Source organism: Podarcis filfolensis (genome assembly GCF_964270895.1).
Source record: "Podarcis filfolensis genome assembly, chromosome: 18".
Taxonomy (NCBI): Eukaryota; Metazoa; Chordata; class Lepidosauria; order Squamata; family Lacertidae; genus Podarcis; species Podarcis filfolensis.
In genome coordinates this window covers 4392661-4412302 of record NC_139622.1, presented here as the reverse complement: position 1 = coordinate 4412302, position 19642 = coordinate 4392661, and the positions used below count along the sequence as shown (strand labels likewise).

At 43.8% G+C, this 19642-nt stretch overlaps 1 protein-coding gene across 5 annotated transcripts in view; it reads right to left on the bottom strand.

Annotated features, from left to right (window-relative positions):
• UHRF1 (ubiquitin like with PHD and ring finger domains 1) overlaps positions 1–19642 on the bottom strand; it is a 173663-nt gene that overhangs the window by 15118 nt on the left and 138903 nt on the right. The window contains exons 1-3 of one of the 5 annotated variants that reach the window (XM_083594469.1): positions 17198–17428; positions 8291–8454; positions 849–1112 (exon numbers count right to left, since the gene is read on the bottom strand). In XM_083594469.1, coding sequence (XP_083450595.1) covers positions 849–1112; positions 8291–8443 — 417 coding nt within the window. In that variant the 5' untranslated portion in view covers positions 8444–8454; positions 17198–17428. Of the gene's footprint in view, positions 1–848; positions 1113–8290; positions 8455–10373; positions 10505–10611; positions 10705–17197; positions 17429–19642 lie in introns of those variants that run through there. The other 4 variants (XM_083594470.1, XM_083594468.1, XM_083594471.1 and 1 more) reach the window with 4 other exon arrangements.

The window sequence follows — 19642 nt, the reverse complement described above, 5'->3', positions numbered from 1 at the left end:
GAAAGAAAGAAAGATGTTAAGTGATTCAGTTAATTTTATGAGAAAATTGGTTTTGGAAAACTGTTATAATGATATACACTGAAATTCACCTAGGGGGATTCAAGGAAGTCACTTAACAATGTTACTAAGATTGGTTTAAATACAGTTGAGATTTATGTTTGTTTGTTGGAAAATTAATTTTAAAAATGGGGGGGGGGAATTGAAGGGGAAAAAAAGGAAACAAAGAACACAAAGGAACACCTGTGGATTGTAAAATGCACCAGATACTTTCAGGCTAGACTTGTACCCCATTCTGCTTCATCCTTAATCTATGATATTAACCTTGTGCAGCAGTGCAGATGCTGTTTAGGTTTTCAGACCAGTCTTTTAATATGGGCAGAAATATTCTTCTGCAAATGCATTTTTTAAAGAAAGTTAAGGAGTACCATATCAAATTAACAAAAAGCTGAGCAATTGCAATAAAAGGATTATATTTCATTTTTCAAAAAGGAAATACTCCAAATGCAAGTGTTCAGAGTTGGACTGATATCCAGCTTCATGCATTTGTACTATAGGTAGGCCTTCCCTTTCTCCATCCAGAAATAAATGTTGTATAGGTTTTATCCCATTGCAGTTGAGAACAGCTCAGTTTCAACATGTGTCCAATTTGTTGATAGTTTGCTTGTTTTTAGATACAGCTGCCTATTTATTTAGGAAAGTGTCAAAATACATTTTCTCATTTGTATAAACTGACCAATGACTGCAAAATGAAATCAATTCTAACATGTTTGGAGTTGTTGTTTTTTAGAACTTATAGACATTTTTGTTTTGCTCATTTGATATTAAAATTAAGCCTAAAACCACCTCACCTTGTAGAATCCAAAGCCTGGGTCCACCAGATCAGTTTGGCCTGCTGTGCTTGGTGGTCCCTCCATTTCCACAGCCCCCTCCCCATTATTGGAGTTTTTATCAGATTCACTTTGGCCTGAACCACACCCAGAGTCCGTGTCTGAAAGTTCAGAATCCTTCTCTTTGTTAGCCAAAGGCAGGAGGGCAGGGCTTTGCCTCACCAGCAGTTGGACTATATCATTCAGGCCAACGCTGTAATCGAAAAGGGAATGACCATCTTCCATCTGTAAAATAAGAGTAGGAAGACCACCAGTCACATATCAACATCCAACAACTTAACACACAACCAACCCAAAAACCATTTGAAGTAGGTCAAAATGTTTTGCTCCATTCAGTTTTAATTCCTAGGTCCGATGCCCATTTTGTTTTCATGCCAGCATTTCTGTGAATAGATTAAACAAAGTTAAAGCAAAATGTTGTGCAGTGTTGGCTGTACCAAGCACAAGATGCTAGTCTCCATTCCCTAGTACAACAAAAAGCTTCGAGACCATCAACTGGTTGAAGAATAGGTTCATCCTACACATAAAATGCTTTTCTGTACAACTGTCCTCTTTTCAACTCCCAAGGAATCCATTATACTACTCAGCAAGCTACCCATACAACTCACACCATATCGTCCTGTTATCACTATCTTCAGAAATATCACAAGTTGCTTCATTTCTTTTCAATACTATAAGAAAGCAAAACATAGCTCCATCCTTATTTCAGTTATCATGATACCGTATATATTGAAATATTGCAATGTTTAGCTCAAAGCTTTCCAAACTGTGTCATGACATGTTAGTGTGCTGGCTGCAGTGTATAGGTGTGACAGTGTATAGGTATGTCACACTAACGCTTCTTTTGCTCCTCCTGGGGCTGGAAAGGAGTTAGCTTAACCTCCAGTTTGCTAGTAAAACTCAATTACTGTGTCGTGAAATGATGCACGTCTAGAAAGTGTGTCACCAACATGAAAAGTTTTGAAAGCTCTGGTTTAGCTGGTACTTTATCGTGATGTTGAAAACCAAATATTGCCCAGCCCTAGTCTTTTTTTCTTGTTGTTGTTGTTTATTTTATTATTTTAAACAAAGTAATAATGATAAATAAATAGAAATAAAACTTTGCCCCCCACCCCCAAGACCATTCCATTATAACTATCCAACCTCCTCAAATTTCAACACCTCTTGCGATGGTCTGACCAATTCCCCTCATGACAGCTTTCATTGTACAGTATCCCATATTATTGCTTGAGTATTTTGCCCCTTCTCATTAATTTCCCATGTCTAATAATTATTTCCCTATCTTATTTACTGTTTGACTATTATTGAAGATCCTCATAGCTAACCATCTTCTGGCTTCCTTATAATCTTTCTTACCCAGCCCTAGTCTTATGTATTACAGTGGTACCTCGCGTTAAGAACTTAATTCATTCTTGAGGTCTGTTCTTAACCCGAAACTGTTCTTGACCTGAAGCACCACTTTAGCTAATGGGGCCTCCCGCTGCTGCACAATTTCTCTTCTCATCCTGAAGCAAAGTTCTTAACCCGAGGTAATATTTCTGGGTTAGCAGAGTCTGTAACCTGAAGCGTCTGTAACCCAAGGTATAGCATAAGCTCTTGTGGGTTAGAGACACTTTGTCATATGCAACTGGCCTAAGAAAGTTGCCAAACAGACTAATGCTGCAACTTCTCTGAAAGTTATTATGAACACTGCAGGTTTTTTCATTCTTCCATTTCTTTGTCAATTCAGAACACCTAGTGTGTGCGCCCCCCCACAACCAACCAACAAATCAATCTACAGGTTTCATCAACAATTTAGGTCTGCATTACTCATTTGGGAACACTAGAAGCTGGGAACAGGAATAAGCCTGCAAAGTTTTCCATGGATTCTGCACCTTACAGTACGTATCTTAGGACAAAGATGTCCACATGCATTTATCAGACAATAATTCCTAGAGAGATACTCTCAACCAAAAGAAATTCAACTAATGCTCTTTGATGAGGACACATTTGTACTTGCAGTGCAAGTTCCTCAGCATGTGGCATGCGTAACAGCAGGATCTCTAAAGAAAGCCGAAGTAAAAGCAAGAATAAAGCATTCTTTTCTCTTTCTTATTCAATCAAAATGTCATCGTTTAGTGAATACACATAGCACAATAAACAGTACTACAAGGAATGACTGGAATAGTGGCATAGCATCTTTAGGAAAAGGTTTTTCAACTTGAAAAGCATACTCAGAGGACCCCCAGCAGAGGGGAGGGGGAGGCTGAGGGAACACTCCACAAGGAAGGGTGTTTGAAAAAATATGAGGCTGCCAGCTCTGCAGGCAAGGGGTGACATATCTGGGCTCCTGAGCCCCACAGGGGTGCCACAGAAAGAGTATCAGGGGAGCCATGGACTTTAAAAAGGTTGAAAACCTCTGGGATAGGAGATTGCCATGTTTCTCTTACTGCTCCTGCTCCTGGGTCTCTTAACAGCAGCCTGCAACCCAAGTTTTAGTTGCAATGAAACTTAACTATCTCTTGTAGCATTCTAGGAGATAAAGTAAAAGTTTTAGCTATGAATGCTTAGCTTTTTTTTTTAGTTGCGACTATATTAATGTTGCTAATATTGTTTTATAGATTAAAAATGTCTTATTGACTTATTAATCGTATAATGACTTTTGCTGTAATTGTGATTTTTAGCTTATTTTTGATGCAATTTTGTTAATAGTGTTTTACAGATTGTAATTGTTTTATTGATGTTTGTTAATTGTTTTATATTATTTATGCTGCATTCGTGATGTTCTGTTGTGTTTTATTATATTATTGTTATGGAAGAGTGGCTGGGGAAACTCAGCCAGATGGGCAGGGTATAAATAATAAATAATTTATTATTATTATTATTATTATTATTATTATTATTTATTGTTTGCAAGCCACTTTGAGATTCATTTGAATTAAAAGTGGCATAGAAATATAAGCAATCTATATTTAATTAAGTTTCCCAAGCACACACACACCCCTCTGCAACTACAGTGGTACCTCTAGATACGAACGGGATCCGTTCCGGAGCCCTGTTCGCATCTAGAGGTAAACGTATCTAGCGACAGCACGTCTGTGCACGCGTGCATTGCTTTTCGCCGCTTCTGCGCATTACGTCATTTTGAGCGTCTGCACATGCGCTCAACTTGAAGCAAATTTAACCCGAGGTACGACTGTATAGCCATGTCCCCGCCCACAGGCTTACAATGTAATCAATGTGGCACAAAAGGAATAGGGAAGAGGAAAACAATACTTGGAGCACCTACAGCTTCACTGGCCAATGATGGGGCCAATTTGATCTCTCTATTGCCATTATGTTCTTCCTGGGAGACACAGTGTACAACCACCCAGGGGCCCCAAGTCCCCGGGCTGGCGCCAAGAGGCCACTGTGCCTCCCTTCAGCTATGAAATCTAATGTAACTGGCAGCTGGAACACAGTGCCCTTTCATGCAGGGAGCTCCTCCTCCTCCTTTGGCTGATAGATGGGGCAGGCTCGACTTCCACTTGCTATAGATTAAGCCACAGCAAGTAAAAATGAATTTAAAGTTTAAGAAACCCTAGAACTCTTGCATTCGTGCACATAAGGGAGCACTGACAAAACATTATGTCACATCTGAACCACACCATAGTCTCATTCCATTTTCTCTTCTGTCCCCATCCCTTTTTATACTGGATTTATGACAGCATGCAGGGCTGTCATATTGTTTAAGATCTGCACAGTGCTTACAAAAGCTTTCGTAAAGTTCATGGCTAGCTCCTAACTAGCATCAAATAAGGACAGACCACTTCCTCCAAACAAAGATATAGCTCAAGTTTTAACACGCAGCAATCCACCTAACTAGCCTTTCTGGAAGCCTAAAGGAAATAATTTTCAGCTTCACCACCTTCAGCAAACCCTCTCTATACTGAAGTGCTTGCCAAGGAACCCCAGTCTATATACCCCTGGATTCCTCTTTTGCTGCAATACTGAGTCAGCTTCCTATGTTCCTAGCCTGGGATGTATTCTAGGGCAGGGATAGTGAACATGTGGCCCTGCAGATGTTGTGGGACTTCCAGCTCCCATCAGTCCTAGCCAGCACAGCCAGTGGTCGAGGAGTATTTGAGCTGCAGCCCTCTAGATGCTGCCAGACTACATATTCCCCATCCCTCTTATGGGGTGTATACCGTATTTTTCGTCCCATAGGACGCATCTAGTTTCAGGGACCTCCCACAGGGCTCCCCAGGCTGCGGATGTCTGCCGGGCACGCGGGGCGCTCTGCTTCAGGGTGCTCAGCGCGCCGGGCGGCAGGCTGCTATCCGCAGCCTAGGGAGCCCTGCGGGAACTCCTGCGGGCTCCCCAGGCTTGCTGATAGCTTCCTGAAGCCTGAAGAGTGGAGCGCCCCACCGTGCACCGACCCTCTCGCTCTCCAAGCTTCAGCGAAAGCCTGTATTCGCCCCATAGGATGCACACAGATTTCCCCTTCATTTTTGGAGGGGAAAAAGTGCATCCTATAGGGCGAAAAATAAGGTAGTTCATTCTCCCATCACTATCTACATGAAACAAGAATGCATCCTTGAATGAAATACTCCCCTATGCTGTGCATTTCAGAAAAGCAATACTGGTGTCTAGCTGTCTTTTGGGGAAGCTTATCCACAATTAGTGGCCTGTGCACTGAGGAGCCAGGGATCCCTGGAACAAATCACCGGTTTAAGGGAAATTATTCACCCCTTCAAATGCTATGGGAATGTTATGATGTATTAAAGTGGGTATGTAAAATACCAAATCAAACAGACAAAACTCCAACAGCCCACATTTTCAACAGTTTTGAACAATCTCAAGCTCAGACCTTGACGGTTCTTCAAGGTCTTGCAAACACATACACACTCAGAGATATAATCTAATCACCAAATGGCACCTTAAACCTAGGCTATGGTCACAACAACAGAATGTGCTGACACTGATTCCCCTCCAATGGGATTTTAATTTTTATTATTTATTCTATTTCTATACCGCTTTAGTTTAAAGAACAAAACTCAAAGCACTTTACAACAAATTAAGACATCAAATAAAACAATCCAGAATAAAACTAATACAAGCTTCAAGAAAAATATTTCAGATCTTTCTCTAAGTAACATTTTTCTTTCCCCAGTCGCCAACCTGGCATCCAGAGATCTACACATAGTCACAATGGACTTGCATCAGTTGCAGAACATGCCTAATTTCGAAAGACAGTAACATTAAGAAAGCACTTGCTCACCTGGACAAGGACCCTATTTTCCTTCTCATTCTGAACGCATCCCTTAATTATTTTTTCAATTCAATACTGCAAAGTCAGACAAAAAAATACTGATATGGTGCACAATTTCATGTAACAAGAAAGAGTAAATGTTCTCCTATGGTGGCTTGCTGAAATAATCAAGTCTTCAGTTGGTGTCCAAAACTCATTATAGACAGTGCCAGCTTGATTTCATTAGGTAAACAGTTTCGTAACTGCAGTGTGCCATCACACTAAGTGCACAATGTCATGCAGAGGACAGTTCGACACTGCTAGAAATGTCTCAATGACAGATCACCAAGTTCAGAAAGATACAACAGGATAAGGAATAAGGTGATCTTTTAAGGAATAAGGTGATCTTTTAGTTTTATATGAAATAAAACCTTGAATATAAGTTGCTACTGTACTGGCACACAAAGCAGCTCAACAGAGGTATTATGTCGTCATTAGCCAACATAACTGGGCTGCAATACAATACACCAACCTCAAGAATAAGCCCCACATAGACCACATTACTATCCACAACATTACAGTGGATCCACAACATTACAGTGGATCCACAACATTACAGTGCTTGAGCCACTGTAACCAACCTATCCCAGTCAGATGTGAAGCTGGCAAAGGGTACTCCTAGCCACTAAGGTATCCTAAGCCTCAAGTGACACATCTACATCCCAAGTACCCACAAAATGTGTACAGTATTACTCCTGAGTGTGTGCAACCCCACCCAGGACAGGTAACTAGTGCATCTCCCAGACATGGGAACCATGCATCCACGGTGCTTGTGTTTTGCCAAGATTTAAACTCAGGTATCACCCCTCATCTGACCTAGCACTGCCTTTCAGGCATCGGTTCAGAACTAGCACAATATTATAAAGAGCAGAACAGGATATCATCAACATACTGGTGACCCTCTGCCCTAAAACTGCTAATGAACCCAAAGCTCCTAATAAAATTGCTGAGCTAACAATCAAAATCCAAAAGAGAAGATCTTTTTAACATTTGGAGGGGAACACAAGCTTTTCAAGTTCACAGAACACACCATCAAGCAGAATGGAAGAGCAGCTAAATGCAAATATATTTACCTAACAAAAGACAATTTATATATCACTCTGAATCTCATTTACAAGGACTGAAGCAACAACAATCTTTCTAAAATGCCAACCTAACATCAAAACACTGATTTCAGCAGAACACTAGAGGGAACAAGTACATTGAGATACATCAGGACTAAGACGGAGAGATCACTGAAAGAGTATGTGTCAGTACAAAGTATTGTTTAAACAAAGTCGCTAGATGGCAGTGCAAGTCAGGGTTGTTGTTGTTTTCCTTTTTAACAAAGTTAGCAATAAACTTAGCTCAAAAGTTCTCAACCAATTCAGGCAACTCTCTCCAAAGAGGCTACTAGCCAGGATTCATTCACAGTCTAAGCACATTTGTAAAGTTAACAATCTAGCTACAAATTTCAATCCTTGGTTGCCCATTAACATCAGTGACCAAGCAGCTGCTACCAACAGCAGGATGAAAACCTGCATTAGTTCTACCCTGCAGGCACAACAGCTCCAGCAGCATTCAATGTACGCATGCTATGTTAAGATGCGTATCTGCCAGCTTCTTACATAACCCCACCAGTAGGTGTGCTTGCTTCACAAAGCAATGTGCTTCATCAGAACCCTAGCATTCATTTGCAACAATACTTTATTAGTGGGAAACTCAAGCTTGAAAGCCCTTGTATCAAAAGTGGTGGAGCAAACCCATAGCTTCCTTTTTAAAGCCAATCTTTGTTTCTTTCAACCGAGACTTGAAAAATGCATTTCCTTCTTCTGCACCACACATAAAGATTTGGGCCCAATCAGCACTATACATTTAAAGCAGTATCGTCCCACTTTAAAGAGTCATGGTATTTCCCGAAGAACCCTTGGGAAATGTAGTTTGTTACAGGCACTGAGAGCTGCTCAGAGACTCCCTATTCCCCTCACAGAGCTGCAGTGCTCAGAGTTCATTGTTAAATGACTGAGAATTGGGAAAAGGGGTGTTTAAAGTGGGATGATACTGCTTTAAATGTACAGAGTAGGTGGGGCCTGGATGGCAGCGAGGATGCACAAGAAGGCAGATGGGAGAAGGAAGAACAATGGGAGACGGGTACCTGTTTGCCCCTGTAGAAGAGCCTTTGCCTATCAGGTGCCACCCTGAACACTTCATGTATCCTCTGCCGGAGCTCTTCCACCTTGGTGAGCTTGGAAAGAGAGTCCACTCGGTGCGTCTCTTTCCCATCCATGCTGCGCACTTGAATCCACATTGTGGCTGTACCTTTGTCAAGGGACAAGCAAAGGACAAGATTACAAACACAAGAAGGGAAAATGGGGCAAAGCGGGAATAAGAAATGCTACTCCCTCCCTTCAGTCACTCCACAAATTACTAACAGCATTTTTCTTCCCTCTACACTGCATGCATACGGTTATTATTTCATAATATATACATGCCCAAACCAATTTATTTGCCCATCAACTTTTTTTAAAACTGTGATAACTCTCTAAATGTTGTACTAATACAAGGTTATAAAGTGGGAGGGAGAAAAACTGGGGGGAAAGAGAAAATATTTTTTAAATGGAAAAAGTTACACTGGACAATTCTACTACCAGAAATTCAGGAGGCAAATTGTTCTCTCATAACTTTTCCTACTTTCACTGTGATTAAAGAAGACCACCCACACAGGCCCCCCTCTAAATATAATATCGATAGGTACTAAAGATGAAACTGGCCAAATGCCCTCTAGTTCTTACAAAGGCCAACAAGGTACCCACATGAGTACTGCTGTGTTCAGGTCCTGCCATTGGGGTACCCCGGTTGGCCACTATGAGAACTGTATGCCGGACTGGCCTGATCCAGCAGGTTTCCTCTCACGTTCTGAAGCCCACAACCAGGAGCTGCATTATACCAAATCGGACCATGAAGAACCTAGCTACTGGGTCAGGCCAAAAGAACCCATCTGGCCCAACATCCAGTGTGAAATTTGCCTGGCACGTGTTTTACACCTTCCTGCCCCCTTGATATTGTGCCCCCCCCGAGCTCCTCAGAAACATCCCCCTTCGCTTTCCCAGACCCCAGCAACCCTTCCAGTCTCTCCCCATGCGCCCCCCATGCACAAACGTACATATATACGAGGCACATCCCCTCATATGCAAGCCCAATTACTACCAGCGACCCCGACCCCCGGGGAAAAACACGATTCCTTCCAAGCCGCCGCCACCCCAATCCCACTGCCTGCTAAAGTACGGGTTTTTTTATTTAATGCTTTTCATTTATTGCTTTTTAACTCAAGGCTCCCAAAGCACTATCTATATACAGTGGTACCTCGGGTTAAAAACTCAATTCGTTCTGGAGGTCTGTTCTTAACCTGAAACTGTTCTTAACCTGAAGCACCACTTTAGCTAATGGGGCCTCCTGCTGCCCCCGGAACACGATTTCTGTTCTCATCCTGAAGCAAAGTTCTTAACCTGAGGTACTATTTCTGGGTTAGCGGAGTCTGTAACCTGAAGCGTACGTAACCCGAGGTACCACTGTGTATATGTGTGTGTGTGTGTGTGTATATATATATATATATATATATATATATATATATACATACATACATATTGTATGTATGTGTGTGTGTATATATATGTATATATATATATATATATATATATATATATATATATATATATATATACACACACACACACACACACACACACATATATACACACACACACACGCACACACATTAACAAATGTAACAAAATAAAATACATAATAAAAGTATTATTAACTATTAATTCTCCTATCCCTTTTCCACCCCTAGTGCAGCACAGACGCCCCAGTGGGAAAGTACCGTTTTTCCCCCACCCCCTCCTATAGATTCTGCCCCATGAGCCCCCTCAGAAGTAGGCCATCCACTTTCAGCCCCCCCACCTCACCCCCACCACTGTCGTTTGCCAGGAATACGCAACACCTCGTTGCCACCAGTCCCCCTTAAACCCCCACAGCCCCCCACCACCAAAACAAACCACTCGCCTGCTGCTACCCCTCTTTGTCTCACTATTTTGTGCGCCCCCCACACACAAAAAGCGCGCCCCCCATTTTGCGCGCCCCCGACCCAAAAAGCGACCCCCCCACAAAGACCCCCCTCCTCACAATTAATGAGCCCTCCCGTCATTAAAAAGAGCCCCAGCCCCACAATTACGCACCCCAGCGACAAAATCCCCTCAGAGCCGGTCTTACTCAGCGCGACCTCTCAGCCAAACTTGGGCTTCTTTCGCTCCCGCATTTTTTCTCTCCCCACCCCCTTCCCCATCCGCCCCGCCTCCTGCCCCGGTTTTTTTCAATCTCTCTCCACCTCCACCACCCATTGGCTGAGTCCCCGGATAGCGGCGGACCGCATTGGCCGCCGCTTATGGCACCGCCCCTATCCCCGCCCACCCCCACCGAAAGCAAGTTCGCCTGCGCCACGTTTCCACTGAGCGCAGTGTGTGTCTCGCTTCCCTTCTCCCTCGCGGACTTGGAAGGCGCGCGCCACAAAAATTGAAAAAAACCGCCCCCGGCGCGAGGGTTGGACGGGAGTTTGAGAGCATCTCTCGCGATATTATGTAAAAGAGCAGACGGAGGGAGAGACGGAGCAGGGGAGGGGGGCGCTTTTTGCTCCTGAGTTCATTTAAAGGGGCAGGCGGCAAAATAAATATTCAACAACAACGTTACCTTAATTTTAAAATGCTGTTGAGATTATGGAGGGACTTTCTGCAGTAGCACCACGGAAATTGAAATAATTTCAATTGCCACTCTAAACTCAATTGCATAAATCCCATTTCCTTTAAATAAATAAATAGCATTTAAATAGCATTTCCTTTAAATAGCATTTCCTTTAAATAGCATTTCCTTTAAATAGCATTTCCTTTGGCTTTATGCTATTTAACCTCGCTTTAATACATTAAAGATGTACCCCCACACACAAGAATAACGGAAAATAAACTACCTGGGCTGACTTAGCGCTGTTAATTTCAGTGGGTCTATTGCAAAGAGAATTTACCTGGATGCAAGTCACCCAAAATTAAAAACTGGATACTTATTTATCATTATCAATTAATTCATTAAAATGATGCATCTTCTGGACACGCCTAAAGGCAGTTAAGGCTGCAATTCTGTGATGGCTTATTTGGAAGTAAGACTGTTAGTTCCCTTAAGTTTAAAATGAGCATGCAGTTTCATTAAGTCCAGCAGGTTTCCTTCTTTTTAAAGATTTTTTTTATTACCAATTCTCCCCAAATACAGTAATATTACAACTACAGAAGATGCAAATTGAATTAAGCCCAGATGGTTTCAACTGACAAATGCAATCTCAGGATTGTTGATTACATTAACACTTGTAGTTGGGACAAAGGAAAATGAATAGAATAGATCTTAGTTCTTATTCAGCTTTTTGCTCCTTTAATGCAGTAAGCCAGAAATTGTTAAACCACTCAGGGAATGGCATAAGACCCACAAACCCTAGCTTAGTAGGAGAGCACCTTCAATGCATGCCGAAGGTCTCAGGTTTGATCCTCAGAGTCTCCAGGAAAGGCTGAAGGGGGAGAACAAAGTAAACCACCTTTGAGCTTCTTTGAGATAAAGGTGGAATAGGAAGGAGGGAAAGACAGGTTCCTGGGTTTGGGGCATGGATACCCAGGTACCAAGATGGAGCCTGACGTCTTCACCATCTGGAGGTGCATGCCTTGGGAATCCTTGCATCCTGACTGTTTTCACATATCCTGTAGAATTCTGTCCATTATATTTCATCTGCACAATCATAATGAATTTTAGGAACCAAAAAGTCGTATAGAAAAATACAACTTTTGAGCCTTCTGATCCCCAAATGGCAACTAGACATTCCGTTTTGGCGACTGTAACCCTGGTTTAAGGAGCCATTTGGCGCCTAGCTTATACGTATATGAGAGTTTCTAACACTGCTTTTTAGTGTGTTGTCAATCACTTTGAGGTTTTTTTCCTTTAAAATATTAAGTGTTATAGAAATTAAATAAATAATAATAATAACCACCCTACCAGGGGATTAGCACTTAGACATTCCGTTGCAGCAATCATAACCCAGGTTTAAGGTGCCATTTGGGAATTAGCGTATATATCTGAGTTTCTCACACTGTCTAAGCACTATGCCATGCTGTTGGCACTACAACTCCCATCATCCACAGCCAGATTTGCCAATAGTTGAGGATGATGGGAGTTGTAGTCCAACATCATCTGGCGACCCAAGGTTGAAGAGCACTGGATTAAAAGATCCAAGGGAGAGATAAACCAATAATGTCCTCATTAATTTGGGTTTACGTAACCTAAACAAAGGGATGGGGGTGGCACTGTGGTCTAAACCACTGAGCCTCTTGGGCTTGCCGATCAGAAGGTCGGCAGTTCGAATCCCCGTGATGGGGTGAGCTCCCGTAGCTCGGTCCAAGCTCCTGCCAACCTAGCAGTTCGAAAGCACACCAAAGTGCAAGTAGATAAATAGGTACCACTCGGGCGGGAAGGTAAACTGTGTGTCCGTGCACTGCTCTGGTTTCGCCCGAAGCGGCTTAGTCATGCTGGCCACATGACCTGGAAAAACTGTCTGCGGACAAATGTTAACTGCCTTGGCCAGTAAAGTGAGATGAGCGCTGCAACCCAAGAGTCGTTCACAACTGGACTTAACTGTCAGGTGGTCCCTTTACCTTTACCTTTAACCGTAACAAAATACCCCCCAAGATATTACTGCAAAGGTCAAAAGCTGGAGCTGTGGAGGAGAACACCCTCTCCACTTCTGGAACAACAAGATCAGCCTCTGCCAACCTCCTGGTTGGACTACAACTCCCATGAGCCCCCAGCCAGCATGGCGGCGAAGGCTGAAGCAGATTTGCAAGCTTGCCGCCTTCATGTTCTAGAAGCTGGTTAATTGCACTTCCTCCTGTTACAGCCTGCAGTAGGAAAACCGCAAAGCATCAGTTTGTCTGCAAGCCCCACCAAAGTGCAGTTGTCTATAAATAGGGACAGGCCCGATTGCTCCATGACCAAAACAAAAAAAAGCTTTAGAAATCCCTGTCTCACTTTCCTGCAAGAAACAACAACACAGGCGGCATTGCTCACACCGTTTCAACGGCAACCTGAGCTGAAAAAGGTTTGCTCTCTTGCCATTCCCTCCAAGGGGCTCCCATTTTATCTTCACAACAGCCCTGCAGAGTGGGCCAGGTGTGGGGACTGCAGTCCCCAGAAGTTGGGGTTGAGGGTGGGAGTTTGCAGCTTAGCAATGCCTGGAGGACCACAGACTCCTCGCCCCTGCAGCAAAACGATTCTAAAATGTTCACCGACTGCAGCTGTGTCCTGAGAAACTCACGAGCAACCCATGAGTGCAAACAGCCCTTTCCTGCTGTTTCCCCCCCCCATCCATTGCATGGGGTTGGACTAGATGATCCTTAGTGTCCCTTCCAGCTCAAAAATTCTTTGAATACTCATATTCCTTTCAAAAGCCACCCTCAGCCTGGGGGTATTCAATGGGTTGTATTCAATTATGCCCTGCTCAGAACAGACCCACCAAAAGAAAATAAAGCTAAGTTAACTCCAATGGGTAAGAGCTAGGGGTGAACCAATGGAGGGAAAAACTGAATATTATAATTTTAGAATACTTAACTGTGAAAATGCATAGAATAAAAGGGTTTAAGGTCAGTGAGAAAGAGGAGGATTGGTTTGAGAAGATATTGAATGATTTGAGTAGGTTTGAACAATTTGGGGCAATTAAAATGTTAAAAGTTAAATAAACCTTGAGGAAGGAGGAGTGTTAAGGTATATAGAGGGGTACATATGGTTGATTTGAATATGTTATTATTGAATATGTATATTATTGAATATTGTATACCCAATGTATCAGCCGCCTGGGGGGTTTCACTGTTTGTGTTTTGGTGGCTGCTAAAAAATAAAATATATATAAAAAAGTTAACTCCAATAGGTTCTAGTCAGAGTAGGACCGACTCCCACCCCTTAGTTCAGACATAGGCAAACTCCGGCCTTCCAGATGCTTGGGACTACAATTCCCATCATCCCTAGCTAACAGGACCAGTGGTCAGGGATGATGGGAATTGTAGTCTCAAACATCTGGAGGGCCAGAGTTTGCTTATGCCTGCCTTAGTTCAAACCATGCTCTAGGGAGCCTTGTATCAACACAAAGGGCACATTCCCTCCAGGAAAGCCTACTGCATGCAAGTGGCAGACAGAGGCTAAAGAGGGCAGAGCGCCACAGACGTGAGCCTTGTTTTGTACAGCGGAGAGCACAAAAAGGCAATTGGTTTGCACAAACACACCCCTATGTCTCCCCATCATGGCAAGAAAAAAGGCGTGATCAGAGCTCAAAAGCACATCTTAGCCAGACAAAAGGACATGGAACTGCCTGGAAAAGGAGTATGACTTGGGGTGCATTCCAAGAGCCAGAAACAGGGGCATAGAAGGCTGGCATTCAACTCCCTGGGTTCTTGGCCCTAACTCAAAGGCAGGCATAGGCAAACTCAGCCCTCCAGATGTTTGGGGACTACAACTCCCATCATCCCTAGCTAACAGGACCAGCGGTCAGGGATGATGGTGAAGGGCCTCAGAAATAGAAATTCCGGCATGCTGTTATCAAAGCCACTGTTACAAGATGGGCAAGGCCATAAGCAGGCAGGCAAACAAAAAATGAGTAAATTAAGAAGTGTTAACCTTCAAAAGGAGAAACATGGAATGTTAGAGCCTGATTGGATAAGAATGTAAAGTCTCACTCTCTGTTTTTTTGTATAGTCTATAAAAAGTGGGCGCACCCTGACTGGGGTGTGCAGATTGCGAGCTTATCGCTCTGTACCTTTGTTCTGTATATGCATTTCAAATAAATCCTGTTGAATCCTGCAAGGTTGGTTGCCACTTCGTGTGAATCTGTGCTCTGGGGACCCAATAGCAGATATGGAACAGGTCCATCAATGGGAGTTGCAGTCCCAAAACATCTGGAGGGCCGAGTTTGCCTATGCCCGCCCAAAGGGTATCCCTAACACAGAAACCAGAAGCAAGGAGGGCAGGAGATAGAGCTGCCTTGGCAGGCATTTGTGCAACTGGATCTCAATGGCACATTTTTGGCCCAACACCACACCTCCCCCCCCGAAACCTTTGTCTAATGCAGTCCACAAAAGCTTCTCTCTCAACAGCAGCACAATCCTGCACATGCCTTTGCAAGAGAAAGCCCCCAGTGAGTTAAATGGGGCAAGCCACATCAAAAGGGACCACAGGAAAAGACAGACCATTGGGCCTATCTACCTCAGTGCTGTCTACACTAACTGGCAGCAGCTCTCCAGGATTGTCCAGCTCTGCTGGGAGATGCTGAGGGCTTAACTTGGGACCTGAACCTGGAACCTTATGTATGCCAAGCTTATTTTAACCTTTGATCCCTCCTTTTTAAATTCATTATAGCTGATTTTCTCAGCCACACTATATTTATTTTCATTTCCTGGAGACATTCTTCATATGGAATTGATTCTTAGTGCAGCTCTCCCCATTTGGCCAAAGATATATATTAAAAAAAGACGAGCCATGTCCAGCCAGGAATCCATTGAAGCAAATGGACATAAGTTAGGCAAGTTCATCGACTTCTCATTATGCAATCCTTTGCATGCCTAAGCAGAAGGAAATCCAGTTGAATTCAATGGCCCGTACTAACCAATAGGTGTATGCACCCGTTTTCTTAGGAATAAGTCCCATTGAACTCAATGAAACATACTTCTCAAAAACTTAAAATTTTCAAGGGGGAGCAATACTGTTGTGCAACAGGCTGGCAACAATCACACGCCCGGAAGCTAGCTGTTTCTGCTAAAACGGGCTCCCCCAACCTCAGCCCTCCAGATGTTTTGAAACTGCAATTCCCATCATCCCTGACCACTGGTCCTGCTAGCTAGGGATCATGGGAGTTGTAGGCCAAAAACATCTGGAGGGCCGAGGTTGGGGAAGCCTGTGCTGAATCTGAGGTGGAGTAAAGCAAACCTTGACCCTGTCAATTTCAGTAGGATTTCTAGCAAGCTTTCTTCCAAGGACTCCGGGGGGGATATCCAACTTTAGCCACTTGAGAGTGGATCCGTTCTTGGGCGTGGCCAGGATTTATTTGGGAGCGGGTGCAGGCTTTATGTCCGGGAGGGCAAAACCGAGTTATCTGCCACACAATTGGTCAATGAGTTCTTTTTATTTCTTTACTTGATTTAAGGGGGGCAGCTGCCCCGCTACCCATGGATGCATTGAAATCAATGGGTCTACTCTCAGTGTGGCTAACATTGGCCATTACCCCACATTAATAATACTACAGATGCTATGCTACTTGGGAGCAAACCCCAGTAAACCTAATTGGGACCTCCTTTCCCACTCAAAGGCATGGCCAAACTTGGCCCTCCAGCTGTTTGAGGACTACAATTCCCATCATCCCTGACCACTGGTCCTATTAGCTAGGGATGATGGGAGTTGTAGTCCCCAAACAGCTGGAGGGCCAAGTTCGGCCATGCCTGCATGCAGAGGCTTTCGCTCAGCACCACGCCACAGGGATGACGTGAAAGTCCGTGCAGAGGTCTATAAGTGGTTTTTTTCTTTCTTCCCATTCATTGCAATGAAGGCTCCTACTCCAGGGTATGTTTCACGAATGCGTGTGGCCGTTTTTAAAAAATGTGTGGTCAGCCACCCACCGCTGCAGCCCTTGCCCTACAACGATCTGGGAGTTAAGTCCATCTGGCTTAACTGAGTAGACTGGAAGGGCAGAATATAGACTCTGCTTAAACAACGAACAGTATATTAGCAGTATATTAAGGTTAACAGAAAATTGCAACTTATTTTCCCGCTATATTCCCGCTATTGCAGCACCACCACCCCGCTGGCAGCCGACCCACCCCGCAAACCTCTCCTGCAATGCTAGGCAGCTGGGGGCAGATCGCCTTGAGATCCACCACACGCTCCACTTCTGAAATATAATTGCTTTGCGGATTTCTGTCTTAAAAAGGACACTCACCTGGTTTACTTGTCTTTTTTTAAAAAAAATAAAACTCCTCTCTCTTTCTCTCAGCTCTGCTTCTTTGCAAATCCGAAGACGGGGAAAGGGCGCCTTTTTTCCTTCCTCCGATGGAAAAATTAATAAAAAAATTAAAACTGTATCACTCAATCCCAAATGCTGCCGTTTGATCCAGGTATAGATCTCACGTGGCAATATTCTACATATTATATTATATATATTTTATATGCGTCTATAAAAAAAGCTGGAAGCGAAAGGTCACCCGCAACTGGCGCAGCCCGCGCAAAATGCTCCTTTTTTACGCCTCCAGTCTTTAGAGTTTGGCGGGGAAAGTTGCTGCGGGCCGTTCGGAGCCTCCTGATTGGTCGGCGGTGGCGGGAACTGGGAGGAAGTGGGCGTGGCTTCATCCCGGCTCACTTGCCATTCCGGCCTGCCGCACGGAGGGCTGAGTGCGCATGCGCGACGAATGATAGCTCGGACCTCGACTGAGCAAGAGATTTTGTTGCTGTTTAGTCGTTTAGTTGTGTCCGACTCTTCATGACCCCCTGGACCAGAGCACGCCAGGCACTCCTGTCTTCCACTGCCTCCCGCAGTTTGGTCAAACTCATGCTGGTGGCTTTGAGAACACTGTCCCACCATCCTGTCCTCTGTCGTCCCCTTCTCCTTGTGCCCTCCATCTTTCCCAACATCAGGGGCTTTCCCAGGGAGTTTTCTCTTCTCATGAGGTGGCCAAAGTCTTGGAGCCTCAGCTTCAGGATCTGTCCTTCCAGGGAGCACTCAGGGCTGGTTTCCTTCCGAATGGATAGGTTTGATCTTCTTGCAGTCCATGGGACTCTCAAGAGTCTCCTCCAGCACCAGAATTCAAAAGCATCCATTCTTCAGCGATCAGCCTTCTTTATGGTCCAGCTCTCACTTCCATACATCACTACTGGGAAAACCATAGCTTTAACTAGACGGACCTTTGTTGGCAAGGTGATGTCTCTGCTTTTGAAAATGTTGTCTAGGTTTGCCATTGCCTTTCTCCCAAGGAGCAGGCGTCTTTTAATTTCGTGACTGCTGTCACCATCTGCAGTGATCATGGAGCCCAAGAAAGTAAAATCTCTCACTGCCTCCATTTCTTCCCCTTCTATTTGCCAGGAGGTGATGGGACCAGTGGCCATGATCTTCGGTTTTTTTGATGTTGAGCTTCAAGAGATTACTGTACTTGAAACACTCAGCTTGACTCGATCATCCCAGCTCTGGAAACTCTTTTGCTTTCGCCTCATGAGGTTGCAAACCCTCTACGCATTTACCTGGGCATAAGCGGTGTTCAGTTCAATGGCAGTTAGTTTTGAGTAGGGATGTGCCAAAGTTAATTTAGTTTGCATTTAGTTTGCAACAATGAATATATCAAATTTGCGTTTTCTGGGACTGTGCAAACACCACCCATTTAAAGCAGAAGTCTTCTCCCAAATAATATTTGGAATCGTATTATTAAGGGTGCTGGGAATTGTAGTTCGGTTCCTGGGATTCTTTGGGGAAGAACTATGTTTAAAATGTGTGGCGCGCAAGCACATTATTGTTGCAGGAATTTATGTATGGGACGCGGGTGGGGCTGTGGGTTAAACCACAGAGCCTAGGACTTGCCGATCAGAAGGTCGGCGGTTCAAATCCCTGCAATGGGGTGAGCTCCCCCTGCTCGGTCCCTGCTCCTGCCAACCTAGCAGTTCAAAAGCACATCAAAGTGCAAGTAGATAAATAGGTACCACTCTGGAGGGAAGGTAAATGGCGTTTCCATGCGCTGCTCTGGTTCGCCAGAAGTGGCTTAGTCATGCTGGCCACATAACCCAGAAGCTGTACGCCGACTCCCTTGGCCATTAAAGTGAGATGAGCGCCGCAACCCGAGAGTCATCCGCAACTGGACCTGTCAGGGTTACCTTTACCTTTAGAGATCCATCATCTTTTTTCTCTTTTTTGTCCAACAAATTGTTCCAGTATTTCCAGTGTGGCAACAAAGGAATCCAAAGAGCCTCACAGTGCCTTTAAGAGACTTGTTATTTATCAGTAATAATTAAATATCTGACAAATGTTGGTTAATGCTGAGATGATTATATTAACCCCTGTAGTGATGTGCACATGCTTTTAACACTTAATTTTACTCTGGGCTTTGTTATAAAAAGTGAAGGTGCTCTGATGCAAGCCAAGATGCACCAAAAGTTCCACCAGATGCATGAAAAGTTAACAAACTGCCAGGAACGAAGGGGAGATAAGAATGCTAATTGGCAATGAATGCAAAAAGCACAGTCCACGACAATTAAATTAGGGCTTAAACTTTTACAAAATCAGCACAGAGACTCCTCATAAAAGCAGCAATTGTGCTGATAAATTTACTCAGCAATGCTGATTGTTGTTAAGACTTAAATTTAAATGCCTTTGCCTCTCTTCAAGATCCTGAATGAATACAAC